This window comes from Ornithorhynchus anatinus, chromosome 16, assembly GCF_004115215.2.
Source record: "Ornithorhynchus anatinus isolate Pmale09 chromosome 16, mOrnAna1.pri.v4, whole genome shotgun sequence".
Classification (NCBI taxonomy): Eukaryota; Metazoa; Chordata; class Mammalia; order Monotremata; family Ornithorhynchidae; genus Ornithorhynchus; species Ornithorhynchus anatinus.
In genome coordinates this window covers 36,215,195-36,227,727 of record NC_041743.1, presented here as the reverse complement: position 1 = coordinate 36,227,727, position 12,533 = coordinate 36,215,195, and the positions used below count along the sequence as shown (strand labels likewise).

The window sequence follows — 12,533 nt, the reverse complement described above, 5'->3', positions numbered from 1 at the left end:
TTTGGGCCTGGTTAGCGGAGAGAAGAGAGGAAGGGGAGGGGTCAGAGGCCCTTCAAATTACAGTCTGGCATCTCCAAGGGTGGGGGGGACTGGGTGGAAGGAAGGACACTTTGTCCTTCTGGGATAACTTTATTTCACCAAAGCCAGTACTTTAGGGAGTATTGCAGCAGGGGGAAGAGAGGAGGGAGTAGAGGGAGAGAAGGGATTGCCCCAAAACAGCCCCCGATCTCAAAATATATCCTAAAGCTCATGGATTTGCGGTTTTGTTCTCCCTGCTCCACTCCCTTCAGGCCGGGCCCCAGGCTTGGGGTGGGGCATCTTGCTGACAACCTCCTGCCCTAACCCTCTTCTCAGTTCAGCCCACCATAGGCTTCTCCCTCAACACCCACCCCCCAGAATCAAGTTAAGAAAAGTATCCTGAAAGGACTAAAGGCCCCTTTTGACTTGAAGGGAGCAGGAAGTGATGCCAGAGTGGATCCACCCTCTCCGCTATCATTCACTCATTCAATAGTATTTAATGAGTGCTTACTATGTGCAGAGCATTATACAAAGCGCTTGGAATGAACAATTCGGCAACAGAGACAATCCCTGCCCAATGATGGGCTCACAGTCTATCCTGGATCCAGGCTGAGGGGACAGTGGCCCTGGCCTCGGGATCTTTACTGGGGAGTCCAGAATTGTGGCAGGAAAGGATGACTCTCTGGGGATGGTCCCTTCCCCCACCCACCACCGGTTTCTGACTAGGTCCACTAGCTTGGTGCAGAAGCAAAAGTAAGGGGGAAAGGCACAGGTGAGAGGGGATCCAAGGTGGTGGTGGTTGTGGGGATGAGAATTGGGGGACTAAAAGGAGAAAAAAAAACCAAGGACTTCAGAGATAGGGTTGGGGGAAGAGAGAGGTTGGGAAGAGAAGGGAGGGTCGTTGAGGGAAAGAAGGGGGTTGGGGTGGACTTTTGAGCACCAGAGACAGCTCCAACACCCCAAACAGGATTACAAATACACCCAAATCAAGATCAGGGCCCCCTCAAGTTCCCTCTCCCTCCGCCACTTCCAAACCAGACTAGGTTCCCCCAGTAGAACAAGGCACCAACTGGGGCAGGAGGAAGGGTTTAGGAGAGGAACGGAGTGGAAAGAATCGAACCGAGCCTGACCAGATCTGACCGAAGCAAACAGCCCCTTCACCCGCTCACCTGCAACCGTGTTCCTCCACCGCCGGCAAACCCCCTTCACCTGCGTCTGAGAGCGTTGCAGCCTGGCAGACAATCAGATCCCCGCCCACCACGGGCCCTGGTCGCACGGATAGGCCCAGGCTGGAAAACCCGAGCTCCACATTGGCCTCGGAGTCCGTCAGTCCCTTCCCTCCGGTGCGTTCTATCGGGGCCTCGGGAAAACCGAGCACAGCTAAAAAGAGGCGAGCTGCCCTTCCTCTCCCCATTCCCATTTTCTTCCCCTCCCTCTCAACCTCCTGTCCCCACAAGCCAGATGGGATGGATTTAGACTTTGGGGCAATAGTTCTAGGGGAAAATTATCCCCCTGACTCTCCTTTCTCTCTGTCCCTCCTCTGTCAATCAAATATTCATTCATTCAATTGTATTTATTGAGTGCTTACTGTGTGCAGAGCACTGTACTAAGTGCGTGGAAAGTACAATTCAGCAACAGACAGAGACAATCCCTACCCAACAACGGGCTCACAGTTTAGAAGGGAAGCCGGACAACAAAACAAAACAAGTAGATAGGCATCATTAAGGCTGAGTTAAAAGTCCAAGGGAAGAAAACGAGCTTCGGAGGGCAGTGTCGCTTGAGGATGGAAAGATAGGGGACAGAAATCCTGCTATGGTGCCCCTCTTGGGCCGAAGGGGGCCGTTCTGGTTTATTGCGGTGGGAAGGGGGGATGGCAGAGCCCAAGCAGGAGTTTCTCCAAGTCAACTGTAAGCTGGTTGTGGGCAGGGAACTTGTCTACCAACTCTGTTGTATTGTACTCTTCCAAGTGCTTAGTACACTGCTTTGTACACTGTAAGTGGTCTTTCACTGGTTAGGATGAAGGGCAACCAACTGGAAAAAACAGATGCATACCTCGTCTCCTACACTGAGGGTGTGTCTTTTGCTATGGGCCTGTTCTCTCAATCAATCAATAGATTAATAATATTGATTTCCCACAGTGTGAAGAGCACTCCATGGAGCACTTGGGAAAATGCAATAGGGAACAATTTGCAGTTCAACTGGGGAGAAAAACACAAAATAATTTACTGATAGAAGGGAAAAAATGAATTTGTAGGTGGCTAAATGCTCAAATAGAATATGTAAATCGATATATCCTCTAGACTGTATGCTTATTGTGGACAGGGAACTGTCTGTTAACTCTGTAGTATTATACTTTCCCAAGAGCTCTGCACTTCGTAAGCACTCAATAAATACAATTGATTGATTGATACATACGGAAGTGCTATGTGTGAGAGTGAGTGCATAAGTATATAGTTGGTGCTGAAATGCTGAGGAGGCAGTCTGGGGGGAGATGGCCTAGAGAGGAAAACAAAAATTAATGGGGGGAAGGTCTTCAGAGGGAGAATTGATTTCAGGAGAGCTTTGATGTAGAGAACTGAGCTCTAGCATATTGGAAGAGGGAGGAGTTCCAGGCAGGAGAAAAGGGAGTGAGCAAGGGGTCAGAGGTGCCAGAGTTGAGTGAGGGAGAATGAGTACAACGGGAAAAGAGTGGAGTGGATTAGAGGGAGGGAGCTGTTTCAATGTCTTAAAAGCCCTGGTCAGAAGTTTCTTTTTGCTGCAGAAAGGAATGAGTAGCCACTGGAAGTTTTTGAATAGTGGAAGGATGTGTGCATCTATTCCTGCCCAGGAGGGAACCATGTCTGCTTCAGCCAAGGCTTAAGGAGCCGAGCCTGCTGACTCTGGTGGTCCTGCCCCCAGGTACCCAGGCTGGGGAGGAAGTGGGACTAGGTGAAAGCTTGGGGAATTCTAGCTGTGAGGAGGCTGGATTGCGGCAGGTTGGTTGTTTTTTTTAAATGGTATCTGTTAAGTGCTTAATATGTACCAGGAACTGTACTAAGCACTGGTGTAGGCACATGTTAATCATGATAGATATAGTCCATGGCCGACATGGAACTCACAGTTTTAATCCCCATTTTACAGATGAAGTAACTGAGGCACAGTTACTTTGGGTCTGGCCCAAAGTTACACAGCAGACAAGCGTCTGTCAGAGTGGGGATTAGAACCCAGGTCCTTCGAACTCCCAAGCCCGTGCTCTATCCACTATGCCACACTGCTTCTCACCTTGTTGGGATGGAGGAGGAGGAGGCAGACCTCTAAACTGTGAACCTCAATGTCTACCAACTCTATTGTTTTGTACTCTCCCAAGCGCTTATGGCAATGCCCCGCACCCACTAAGCGCTCAAGAAATACCCTTGATTGAGTGATTGAGGCGGCTCAGTTCCTCATTCCGCAGGTGCAGTGGCAGGGGGAGCGAGGAGTAAACAAGAACCGGAGCCAACTGTAACTCGAGAAGGGGCACCGTCCCGGAGTGGCGGCTGCCCCTCGACTTGGTACCTGCCTGGATCGGCGGGCTGGGGCCGCGGCCTGGGACCCCCCCACCTCCTCCCCTTCGAGGGACCGGCCTGACCCCGCAGGGGAAGGGTCCTCACGACCCGGGCTGGGCTTGGGGTGAGGGTTGCGAAGCCCAGGTGTGGGTTGGCACCAGCGCTGGGCTGGTCCCCTCGGGGCAGTTCTGTCCGCTGTGCCCCCAGCCCTGCCGGCACCTGCTGGGCTCAGGGTCCAGTCCCCAGGCCCACCTGGGACCGGCCGGGACGGCTGCAGACCGGTCCGGCCGGCCTGGGGGCGTCTCCTCCTCCGGCCCCCGACCAATCCCCGGCCGTCGGAGGGGCCCAGCCCCCGGGGAGCCAGACTGCCTCCCTCCCTCCCCGTCCGTCCCGTCCCGTCCGTCCTTGCCCCCGGCCGGTCCCCCGCCCTCCGGGACCGACGCGCCCATTGGCTGCGGCCGGGGGCCCCCGCGTCATCGGGACGTCAGGCCCTGGGGGGGGGCGGGGCTTCCCTGGATGCTGGCATCAGCTGGGGGCGGCTGCGGGCCAGAGCAGCAGGGGAGACGCGAAGGGCACCGCCGGCAGCGTGAGTACCCGGGCACCCACCCGTCATCCGTGCTCGGGGGGCTCGGGCCCGGCTTGGGCTCCAGGCCGCGGGAGCCCCTGGTTCCCTGCCAGCCTGCAGGGCGGGGGCCCCGGGAGGGCGTGGGCGCGCGGCAGGATATGCTGGGGATTAGTCATTGTGCAGGATTGGACCCAGCGTTGCCAAATGTCTGCCCAGGGCACCGCCCAGCCAGGGCTGCGGGTGCGGCACAAAGCGGATCTCTCCCCATCGCCCTCCGCCTCGCCCCCAGTCCCCATCCTCCTCCCTTCCCCCTTGGTCCAGGAGGCTTTGGAGAGAGTGCCGGCGCCACGATGGGCCCTGTCGTTCCCCAGCCGGGCCCTGAGCCAGTATCGACCCCCTGGTACCGGGGAGGGGGGCCAGCGAGCTTTTCAGAGGACAGTGGCTAGAGGGGCAGAGGAGCTGATGCCGGGGAGGGACTGATTGCTGAGCTTTCCCTTTGTAATAGGCCTAGGGTCAGGGCTGTGAAGAAATGCCGTCTGACTGACTCCTCCCTCCCAGGACTCTTGGAGGAGCCCTGGCTCTGGGTGAGGGGGAGAGCTGGGAGTGTGTGGGTACCAGGCAAGAGAGGTCACAGTGGGGACAAGGGAGGAGATGAGCTGAGGGAATGGGACCAAAGTTTGGGGAGGACTGATATGGGCCAGGCTTGGTACAGAATTCGTGCCAGAGGACAAGGTGAACTCAGGTGGTGGAGTGGGGTCCCCTTCTTTGCCCTTCTGCTATTTGTCCTATGCCCTGCAGGTCTTAAACCCCCTTCCCCTGCTGTAGAAACACTGCAGTTGCACAGATTGGCTGGGCAGAGGGTCACTGTGGTAATAATAATAATTATGGTATTTGTTAAGTGCTTATTATGTGCATGGCAATGTACTAAGCACTGGGGTAGATACAGCAAATCGGGTTGGATGCAGTCCCCGTCCCATGTGGGGCTCATTGACTCAACCCCCATTTTACAGATGAGGTAACTGAGGTAAGCGAAGTAAAATGGGTCGCCCAAGGTCACGCAGCAAACAAGTGGTGGAGCCAGGATTAGAACCCATGACCTTCTGTCTCCCAGGCCTGTGCTCTATCCATTATGCCATGCTGCACCATTTGACCTTGGCAGCTCCAGCTACTGCTCCCTTCTACGTCCCTGGAAGGGAGGAATCCAGGCAAGGCTGAGCTCTGGAGAGAGGGTGGGGGAAGTGGGGCAGTCTGTATTGGAAAGTGTGTTTCCTAAGAAACCAGCCCAAACTTGCCCTTCTTCTCCCCTCCTCTTGCCCCCTTTTCCCATCCCCAAATCGGGACTGTCACATGCAGCAGGAAGTAGGTGAGCGTCTAGGCCTGGGCTTTGAGGCCACAAAGGATCTAATGGTGTAATATGGGGCAAGGTAGAATTTGGGGAGGGTGTATACATACTTGGGCTCTTTTGCTCACCCAAGGCTGAATCTCCTCCTGCCTGACTGTCCACACTCTGAGCTCTGGATCCACTTTGGTGTGAGCAAGTTTGATTCCATGGCACTCGGTCAGCCCTTGGGGACAAATGGGAAGAGTCCTAGCCAATGGAGAACTTGAAATCCCCAAACTCAGTACAGAAACTGTTCTCATGTCTCCGGTCACTGCTGGTTGCCCTTGGAGCTGTGCCAGCTTTTCTGATGTTGCTATGGCAACAGTCCCTGATGGTGCCAGCAATTCCAGTGATCCCTCCTTGGGCTCAGCTGGGGGAGGGCAACTTTGTGGTTCCCTAGAAATCATGCTTGCAGCCTTTGGGCCCCAAGAACCAAGAGCCACTCAGGCTCAGATGTCAAAAGTTTGACAGGTCTTGGGCTCACTCCAGTCTTCCACCATGATGGATGGTTCATTGATTCAGTTATATTTATTGAGCACTTACTGGGTGCAAACATTTTACTAAATGCTTTGGAAAGTATAATACAATAATAAACAGACACATTCGCAGCCCACAGTGAGTTTATAGTCTATAAAGGGGAGACATACAATACAAATGAATAGATTACAGATATGAACAATAAGGGCTGTGGGGCCAGGAGTGGATAAGAACAAAGGGAGCAAATCAGGAAGTTGCGGAAAGGAGTGGGAAAAGAAGGAAGTGGGGGCCTAGTCTGAGAAGGCGTCTTGGAGGAGTTTTGCCTTTAATAAGGCTTTGAATGAGGGGAGGGTAATTTGTGGGCTGGCTTAGGCTGGGTTTCTGCTCTGAACTCTAGACTGTAAGCTCATTGTGGTCAGGGAACATATCTGCTAATTCTGTTGTATTCTCTCCCAAGCGCTTAGTACAGTGCTCTGCACATAGTAAGTGCTCAATAAATACCATTGAACTCTTTTCCATTCCCAACTTCCTTATGCTTTGCCTTGAGGAAGGGTGGATGGACAGAGAATAGAGTTGGGAATAAGGCAGTGCATCAGGTTGAAGAGCAGTTGACCACCCAGGGCAGCTTCCAGGACCTTCCATCCCAGAAATAACCTCTCTGGTCTCTTTTTCATCTCTTCCCAAGTTCCCCATGGCCTGGTGTAGGCAATTTTCCAGCCTGGACTTCACTCCTATCCACTTCTAGATGATGAACTCTTCCTGGAATACCTTAAATCCTGGTGTTTTAGGGTTGGGCTATGGGATTGGGGGCTCTGACAGAAAGGACTTTGGGCCCCTTTTCCCTTTACTCGTTGGACACAAACCCCCTACCCTCACCACCCACTCCCTGCTTCAATCAATCAATTGTATTTATTGAGTGCTTACTGTACTGTTAGTACAGCATTGTACTAAATGCTTGGGAGAGTACATTAAAACAATATAAGACATATTCCCTGCCCACAACGAGTTTACAGTCTAGAGGGGGAGACAGAAATTAGCATAAATCAATTATGGATATGTACTTAAGTGCTGTGGGGCTGAGGTGGGTGGTGAATAAGGGAGAAAATCAGGGTGATGCAGAAGGGAGTGGGGAAAAAAGGAAATAAGAGCCTAGTTAGGGAAGGCCTCTTGGAGGAGATGTGCCTTCAATAAGGCTTTGAGGGTGGAGAGAGTAATTGTCTGTGTGATAGTGTTGCCAAATTGTACTTTCCAAGTGCTTAGTACAATGCTCTGCACACAGTAAGCGCTCAATAACTACAATTGAATGAATGAATGAATATGAAGAAGGAGGGCGTTCCAGGCCAGAGGCAGGATGTGGGTAAAAGGTCAGTGGAGAGATGCTCAGGGTGTCCCATAATTATCCCTCCCTGTCCCTGACCCTCAGGCCCTTGGGAACTGGGGGGGTTGTGGGGTTGAGTCTTCCCTTCCTTAGGCTCATGGATCTTAGTGTAAAGAGCACGGGCTTGGGAGTCAGAGGATGTGGGTTCTAATCCTGGCTCTGCCACTTGTCTCTGCCACTTGTGTGACCTTGGGCAAGTCACCTAACTTCTCTGTGCCTCATTTACCTCATCTGTAAAATGGGGATCAAAAGTGTGAACCCCATGTGGGACAACCTCATTATCCTGTATTTACTCCAGCAGTTAGAATTTGGCACATTGCAAGCACTTAACAAATACTATAATTATTATTATTACTTGCTCCCCCAGACCCTGTGGCACTGTGACAGTCCAAGCTTCTAGTATATGCCCTCTCCACAACTATTCTCCTATCCCAGTCTGATTCTCAGAGAATCATGGGGATGGGGTGGGGGTTTCTATGAACTGGAGTAGGGGGTGGTCTCCCTTTTCCTGATGTTTTATTCCTTCTCTCTGACACTCCCTCATCCTGCTCCCCACCTCCAGGAGATGGCAGGCGAACTGCCCTTAGGCATCAACATCCGGGACCCCCGCTGGGACCAAGGCACCTTCCTGGGCAGAGCCCGGCATTTCTTCACTGTCACTGACCCACGCAACCTGTTGCTCTCAGGGGCCCAGCTGGAGGAAGCCCGGAGAACTGTGGAGAATTATCGGTCTGCTGCCCCCTGAGTCACCACCTCCTAGGGCACCCCAACATCTCTGCTGGCTCCCAGGCTGGGTGGGGGCAGAGGGTGGGGCAGAGCAGAGGGGAGCCACCTGTTCTGGCTGAGGCAGAGAGTGGCTGGGAGGAACAGTAGGCCCCAGACTCATTCTCCCTGGGAAGTTTTTAAGGGAGAAGGGGAGGACAGAGTCTCTGGCTGGGTCCAGGATCTGGCTTCCAAGGAAACAGGTCAAGAGACTCCCAGTGGGTGAGTGGGTGGGAGGGCTTAGGGGGAACAGCATGAGCTTGGGTGGCCTCTAGGACCATCCAGGGAGGGGACTGGGGAGTCCCTGGTTGATCTGGGCCTCTAGGTCCATGCAGGGAGCAAAAGCCTGACCTGGGGTGTCTATGGCAAGATTGGGGCAGGGGTGGAGGGGGGTTGTTGAGGTGGAGAGCTGCTACCCCATGCTCTCAGTGCTTTTCTCAGAGGGATTGATGGATAGGGTGGGGGCAGGTGGCTGGGTGAGAGCCGTTCTGCCTCCCCTACCCTGCCTCAACCCCCAAGAAGGCCTCATCCCTGGGGTCTCCACAGGGCAGGGGTGGTGGACCCTGGACTGACTGAGGACCAGCTTTGGCGGGCCAAGTACATCTATGACTCCGCTTTCCACCCTGACACGGGGGAGAAGATGGTGCTGATTGGGCGCATGTCTGCCCAGGTGCCCATGAACATGATGATCACAGGCTGCATGCTCACCTTCTACAGGCAGGTACCCCCCCAACATGAGAATGGGGTGTCCACAGTTCCCTCTCACAGCCCCTTGCCCCATCTCTTTGCCCCTCCCCTCTCACCTGGCCTCAGGGGCCTTTCTGTTCCCTTTGCCTTCTGTGCAGAGAGAAGAGGTAGGAGCTCGGTCACGTACCATGCCCAAATAAAGGGCTCTCACTCGCCACCCAGGTCTCTGGGGTGGGGGGGTCAATCTGGAGTGACCCAAAACCCCTCATTCTCAGGGGGGAGGCAGATTTGGGCATCCCAGGACTTCCCAAACTACCTAGAGGTCCCCAGGCCCTGCAGTGCTGATGCACAGGGCTGGTGTGACTGGCCCTATCCCCTCAGGAGAACACCGACTGTGCTGTTCTGGCAGTGGGCCAACCAGTCCTTCAACGCTGTCGTCAACTACTCCAATAGGAGTGGAGATGCGCCCATCACAGTTGGGTAAGGGATCTGCGAGCTCCCTGCCCTCATCCCCTGCTCCCCCACCAGTGCCAGGGGGGTAAGTCCTTGACCCAACTCCTCCATTCACAGGCAGCTGGGAACGGCTTATGTCAGTGCCACCACTGGGGCTGTCGTCACGGCACTGGGACTCAAGTCCCTCACCCAGGTAGGACACAGACCTCCTCTACCTCCCCCTCTCTCTGAGGCCACCCCCACCGTGTCCCCTCTGAATGGGGCTTCCTGTCTCCTCAGCACCTGCCCTCCCTGGTGGGGCGCTTTGTGCCCTTTGCTGCTGTGGCAGCTGCCAACTGCATCAACATCCCCCTGATGAGGCAGAGGTGAGTGAGGGCTGCCCCCTGAGTCTGTACAAAGATGCATACTCGACCAGGCATCCTTCCCCTCTCTCTTTGGTCAACCCGCTGCCCCCACCTCCAGCTTCCTGGCTTTAATATCTCTGGAACCAGGACTTCTGGGCTGGTGACCCAGGAGATGAAATGAGAATAAGCGCTTAATCAATACCCTCTTAATTCCTATTCTTCAGATTCTGGGGTCTAATGTTTCCTCTCTCTTCTTGCTCCTTTCCCTCCATGCCCTGCACCCTAGGGAACTCCAGGTGGGGATCCCAGTGACTGACGAGAAGGGCCATCGGCTGGGGGAGTCGGTGACAGCAGCCCAGCATGGTATCGTCCAGGTGGTGGTGTCTCGGATTGGCATGGCTGTGCCTGCTATGGGTGAGTTCGGAGCCCCAATTCAGAGGTCCCTGAGGCTGAGGGAGTCTGTGGCCTACGGGCTAATGGTGGAGAGATTTGGCTTCCCTGCTACCTGCCCCTCGGGTCTGGTGGGGAAGAGGGACTGGTTCTTCTCCAAGAGGGCAGGTGGGAAAGGTGAACGAACCCTGATTCTCACATTGCTGACTTGTCCCCCTGCCCTCTAGCCATCCCACCTGTGATCATGAATGCGTTGGAGAAGAGAGAGTTCCTCAAGGTAGGTCTGCCATCCCTCCACCCTCATCCCGGACTGAGGTAGTGGAGAGTGATGGCTTTGGAGCTGGGCTGATCCTCGGTAGGCAGAGAATACTGTCAGAAAGCGGAAGGGAGAGGGAGGGCCTTCCTCCCTCCCTCCCATACAAGGGAGGCAGGGCTCCCCTCTCTAATCTGGGAGCAGAGCCCCTCCATTATGTCCTTGTCTTTGCTGACAGCGTCGTCCCTGGCTCAGTGCACCTCTGCAAGTGGGGCTGGTGGGACTCTGGTGAGTACTTGTTGCTTGGCTCCTGTGCCAGGGTGCGGAGGCAGGAGCCTCCAGGCTCTAACCTGAGCAGAGAGGGAGGGAGTGGGGGCAGTTACCCCAGGACCCGCTGCCAAGTTCCCCTACTCCACTTTCCTTCCTCCTTCAGCTTGGTGTTTGCCACCCCACTGTGCTGTGCGCTGTTCCCCCAGAGGAGGTAGGTGTCCCAACCCTGACCCCCACAGAAAGCCAACTCAACACCCTCCCTTCCTCCCTCCGAAACTAGGCCAGAGGCTGGAGTGAAGGGCAGGAAGAGGAGGAGGGGGCTGTTGGCCCTCTGCTAGAGAGGGTCTGGCCAAGCCATGGCATTGATCCACCTTCTGCTGTTGGGAGCCTGGATTCTCCCCAGGGAAGCCCCTTCCCCAGCCCCTCTTTGCTGCTCACAGCATCCCCTGGGTCCCTGGGGTTTCTCCTCTGTCCACCCTCCGGCCCCTGCCACATTGGCTACACCTTCCAGGGATGATCAGTCCTAGGTGGGCCAAAGGAGACTGACTGTCTTTTTCCCTCTGCAGCTCCATAGGGGTGAGCCAACTGGAGCCTGAGGTCCAAGCGGAGATCCGCAAGAAGAATCCTGACATCACAGTGGTGTATTATAACAAAGGCCTCTAAGGGAGTGGGCAGAGAGAGTAATCTGGCTCAGAGCTCCTGCAGGAACAGGATCCCCCACTGCTGTTCCCTTGTCGAGCTGGTCCCTCCCACGAGCTGCTGTTTAAACCTAGGATGGCCCCCATTCCCTCAGCCCCGTTGGTTCCCCCCTTCCCTGAGTCCCGTTTTTCCCCAGGGCCACTCCTTGCAGCTCAGGGGATTGCGGCTGTTGGCAGAGGAAGGGGCTTGGTGCTAAGGTGCAGGGGGGCTCAATCCAGTTCAGCTGAGCTGCCCCCTCCTCTGTCCTCCTCCCGGATCCAGCCCCAGAGTCTTCCCCAACTGCTTTGTCATGGGGAGTCGGGGAGAGCTGTCTTTGTCATTGCTGGGTCCTCAGATGGAGGGGCCGGATGCTCAGAGTTTGGCTCTGGGTTGGGAATGGGATGACCAATTTCCTATTCCCCAACCTTAACCCTTGTCCACATACTGCTGCTTCCAACTCCCACTCCAGACTAGTGAGGGAGGGCTTGGCTGCCACCCTTGCTGCCTTGCCCTCACCCCAGACAGCCTGGAACTGTTCAAGTTCTCTGCAACCAGGTTCCTTTTGCCATGCCTCTGCAGTCCCTGAACCCCAAGACTTCCAGGGCCCAATTAACTGGGGAGACACTCCACAGCTCTGGGCACAAGCCCTCCCCTCCAGCTGTCCCCCTCGCCTCAACCCACCTCTCTGGGACTGTGCTTCTTTTTGCTTTTTTGTACTAGAACAAATCCCTGATGCTCTGTTTGTGCATTTGTTCTGGGGTCTCAGCCTCAGGGGGCCTTCTGACCAGACCTTACCCCAGGGCCCAAATCCCATTTTACAGCTCAGCAAGAACAGAGAAAAGCAGGGGGTGGATGTGTGTGTGTGTGTGTGTGTGTGTACGCGTACATGTGTCTCCAACCCCCAAAAGTATAATTCTGGGGAGGAAACTTTCCCTGCAAACTAGGGGTGGGTGGAAGGGAGCAGTCTTCTGAAAGACAGTACTGCCATGTTTTCTGAGCTCCTGAGCCTCACAGAAATATTTTGGAAAAACCTCACAGGAGGTACCCTTCCCCTTCTCCCCTCATATCCCATCCCCCAAACAAACCTACTTGACTTGGCCTGAGCCTCAAGAATGACCCTAAGATGCACAGTTGGAGATGGTTTATTCCTTGGCCCCTGGGCTCAGAAAAGGGCTTTGTGGGGGCCTGTGTATTCTCTCCCAGTGCTTAATACAGAGCTCTGCACACAGCAAGTGCTTAGTAAATATTATTACTACTCCTCCCCTCTACCTCGCACCTCTTCACTCTACCGCCACTGCACCAGCAGGAACTCCAGAAATATAACTGTTTCCAAATAAACTTTTCTGTCTCTTG

The 12,533-nt window shown here is 54.7% G+C and overlaps 1 protein-coding gene across 1 annotated transcript; it reads left to right on the top strand.

Annotated features, from left to right (window-relative positions):
* Positions 1–4,059: 4,059 nt before the first annotated feature.
* Positions 4,060–12,533, top strand: SFXN3 (sideroflexin 3). Its single transcript, XM_029080580.1, has 10 exons — positions 4,060–4,128; positions 7,906–8,072; positions 8,652–8,822; positions 9,174–9,272; positions 9,363–9,438; positions 9,525–9,610; positions 9,876–10,003; positions 10,207–10,256; positions 10,666–10,713; positions 11,069–12,533. Exons 2-10 carry the CDS (start codon positions 7,909–7,911, stop codon positions 11,096–11,098), a joined length of 852 nt encoding a protein of 283 aa, XP_028936413.1. The 5' UTR covers positions 4,060–4,128; positions 7,906–7,908; the 3' UTR covers positions 11,099–12,533.

Excerpts from the sequence above, each read along its gene's own strand:
- SFXN3 (XM_029080580.1), top strand. The coding sequence starts at position 7,909 with ATGGCAGGCGAACTGCCCTTAGGCATCAACATCCGGGACCCCCGCTGG. Across the intron at positions 9,611-9,875 it reads ATCCCCCTGATGAGGCAGAG|GGAACTCCAGGTGGGGATCC; the intron begins GTGAGTGAGGGC and ends CCTGCACCCTAG. Across the intron at positions 10,257-10,665 it reads AGAAGAGAGAGTTCCTCAAG|CTTGGTGTTTGCCACCCCAC; the intron begins GTAGGTCTGCCA and ends TTCCTCCTTCAG.